Source organism: Atta colombica, unplaced genomic scaffold, assembly GCF_001594045.1.
Source record: "Atta colombica isolate Treedump-2 unplaced genomic scaffold, Acol1.0 scaffold93, whole genome shotgun sequence".
NCBI lineage: Eukaryota > Metazoa > Arthropoda > Insecta > Hymenoptera > Formicidae > Atta > Atta colombica.
Genome location: NW_017259587.1, coordinates 1 through 2467, shown reverse-complemented (window position 1 = coordinate 2467; position 2467 = coordinate 1). Strand labels below are relative to the sequence as shown.

The 2467-nt window shown below is 29.8% G+C and overlaps 1 protein-coding gene across 1 annotated transcript; it reads left to right on the top strand.

Annotated features, from left to right (window-relative positions):
• Positions 1 to 243: 243 nt before the first annotated feature.
• Positions 244 to 2391, top strand: LOC108693586 (the record flags this gene model as incomplete). The annotated part of the gene is made up of 5 exons (XM_018202618.1): positions 244 to 480; positions 1294 to 1459; positions 1539 to 1743; positions 1934 to 2069; positions 2158 to 2391. Coding segments are annotated over exons 1-5 (835 nt in total), but the record flags the coding sequence as incomplete, so codon positions are not given.
• Between the last annotated feature and the right edge of the window lie 76 nt (positions 2392 to 2467).

Sequence of the window (2467 nt, the reverse complement as noted above, 5' to 3'; positions counted from 1 at the left end):
AAGTGAATCGCACCCTTAGGATGAAATCACACTGTGCGGAGTAAGGCTGCGGAATAGAGAATGCATCATTGAAACAACCACTCAGCGCTATTGTTGCATTTATGTCCGCACTTGATGTTGCGGAATAGTGAGTGCGTCATTGTTCTTGTAATAAACCGTTGTATTTGGAGAGGTTAAAATAATAATTTGACGCTGACTGATATGATGGAATTGCGTAAGGTTGCATTTTCATGCAGAACATGCTCGACGCTCATTTTCAGCGTCAAAACAGGTAACATGATCCAAATTGACGAATAGCAAGCATCAATTTTGATCAGGTGACCTGTTTTGACTCTGAAAGTGAGCATTCAGCGTTTGCATGAAAAAACAGTCTAATATCGAGACGAATGAAGCAAAATGACAAAATGAGTCATAAATATAGATATACCAAGATCCAAAAAACAATGATGCATTACGTGCGATTTCAGTGTGCCTTTTTTCGTACTTTTCCATCACGTTTTGGGTGCTATGTTCAAACGATGCGAAAAAATGATAGTAAATGCGTTAAAGCAGTTCAAAAAATTGTTATGAGATTTTAAATATTAATTGTAAAACATTAAATACTACAATAGTGATAATTGTTTTTACAATTTAAAAATTATATTTCATTTTAATAAACAAATTATTAACATGAAGTTTTTAAATTATATTCATGCTGGATACATCTTTGACGCATCATGTGCAACATAACACAAAACTTGCGTGATGAAAAAGTGCGGAATTGCGCTGATCTGTATTCCGTAATCCTATTCCGTATAATTTTACCCTTAGCTAAATTTCTTGCTCTCATCATCTCTTAAATGATTTATCTTTTCTTTTTTTCTCTTCAATATGGAGCGAAAAGGAAGAAAGATGAATCGTTAAAAAAACTTTAGCTCAAAAGAACAGCTCTAAATTCTCTGCTGTAAAACACAAATTCATGACTTTTCAAACAAATTCACTATTTTATAAACAAATTCATTGCTTTAAATAAATTTGCTACGTTGAAAACACAAATTATTTTCTTATATTTTTATGTTTTAAAAACAGTAAATTTATTTCAAAGTCGTGAATTTGTGTTTTAGAGCAGAGAATTTGTTTTAAAATAGCGAATTTGTAACCGCAGTGCATTCTTGCATCGCGGTATTTCGTGACTGTGACAGATTTTCTAGCCTCAATAATCGTTTAATATTTCGCAGGATATAGTGACACTTTTTTCTCGTAAATTTTTTATTTTAATGCAAAAACGCATCGACTAAATGTATTTTTGTCTAGTTGAGGAAGCAAACTTTCTTAATCTTCATTTATTTAAAATGGATGACGAAGAAATAATACAATTGCGTGCTCTGAAAAAACAACTCCTGGAAAAGGTTACTTATTTGGAAAACAGGTTGAAGAATCAAGAAGAAAATGGACATAAAAAATCAATCGATTTCAACACGTAATTACGTTATAAATATAAATGCGTAAATTTTTTTATTTTGATCTATGGATAAACTACGATTTATGAATGATTATAGCACGCTGTTTCCTGATGAACATGAACTGTCAGAATCCTCATCTACCAAGTACAAAGCTAAATTATGTGAAATTACAGCTAAAGTCACAGGAATAACATTCGAAAATGTCGATAGAAAATTGTTACGTGATGATATTTATATATATACAGCTGAAGTAATAACAAAAACAATCTCCTTTAATATTGAATTAACAGTGATTTTGAAGGTATACATTCGAGAAGGGATGCATTCGGAAACATTATTTGTGTATCGTTTTATTTTTGTTGTTCACCCAATGTTAAACAAAGATAAGGTGATTCACGGGGACTATCCAGGTTTCCGAACGCAGCCTATAAAATACATAATTCTATGAGCAACTATTTTTTTTATTTATCTCAATTTCTTTTTTTTTTTAGCATTTAAATGATGATTTTAAAATCAAGAAGATAATGTCTTATTTTAATAAAAATAAATATCATTATTGCATATTGGAAATATCCCCTTGGTTTCAGAAAATTACAAATATGACAAACTTTTCTCTTCTTATGTCTAGTAAGTAATCACATATAGTAATCACAATAAGATTATTACAATGTTCATATAAATATTATTCATCAGTAAAAGCTGTATTTCTTTTTAGCACTTTCTGATTACAATGCAAAGAATATCTTTAGATCTAAAATTCTACAAAGTTTAGAAATACAGAAATATGCAAGCTCTGAGCAATATACTCAGGAAAATGGAGGTATATTAGTATATGTACATTCATCTGTAGATACAGAGAAAAGCTATGTGATATTTCAATGGACAATGAAATTTTCGGACCTAACGTGGCAGATTGAACATTTCTTTACAGTAAAATCTACAGACATAGGTAAAAAATTGTTTACTTAAATTATCTTAATATTAAATTATCTTAATATATCTTAATATTATTAAATAAAAAGAAA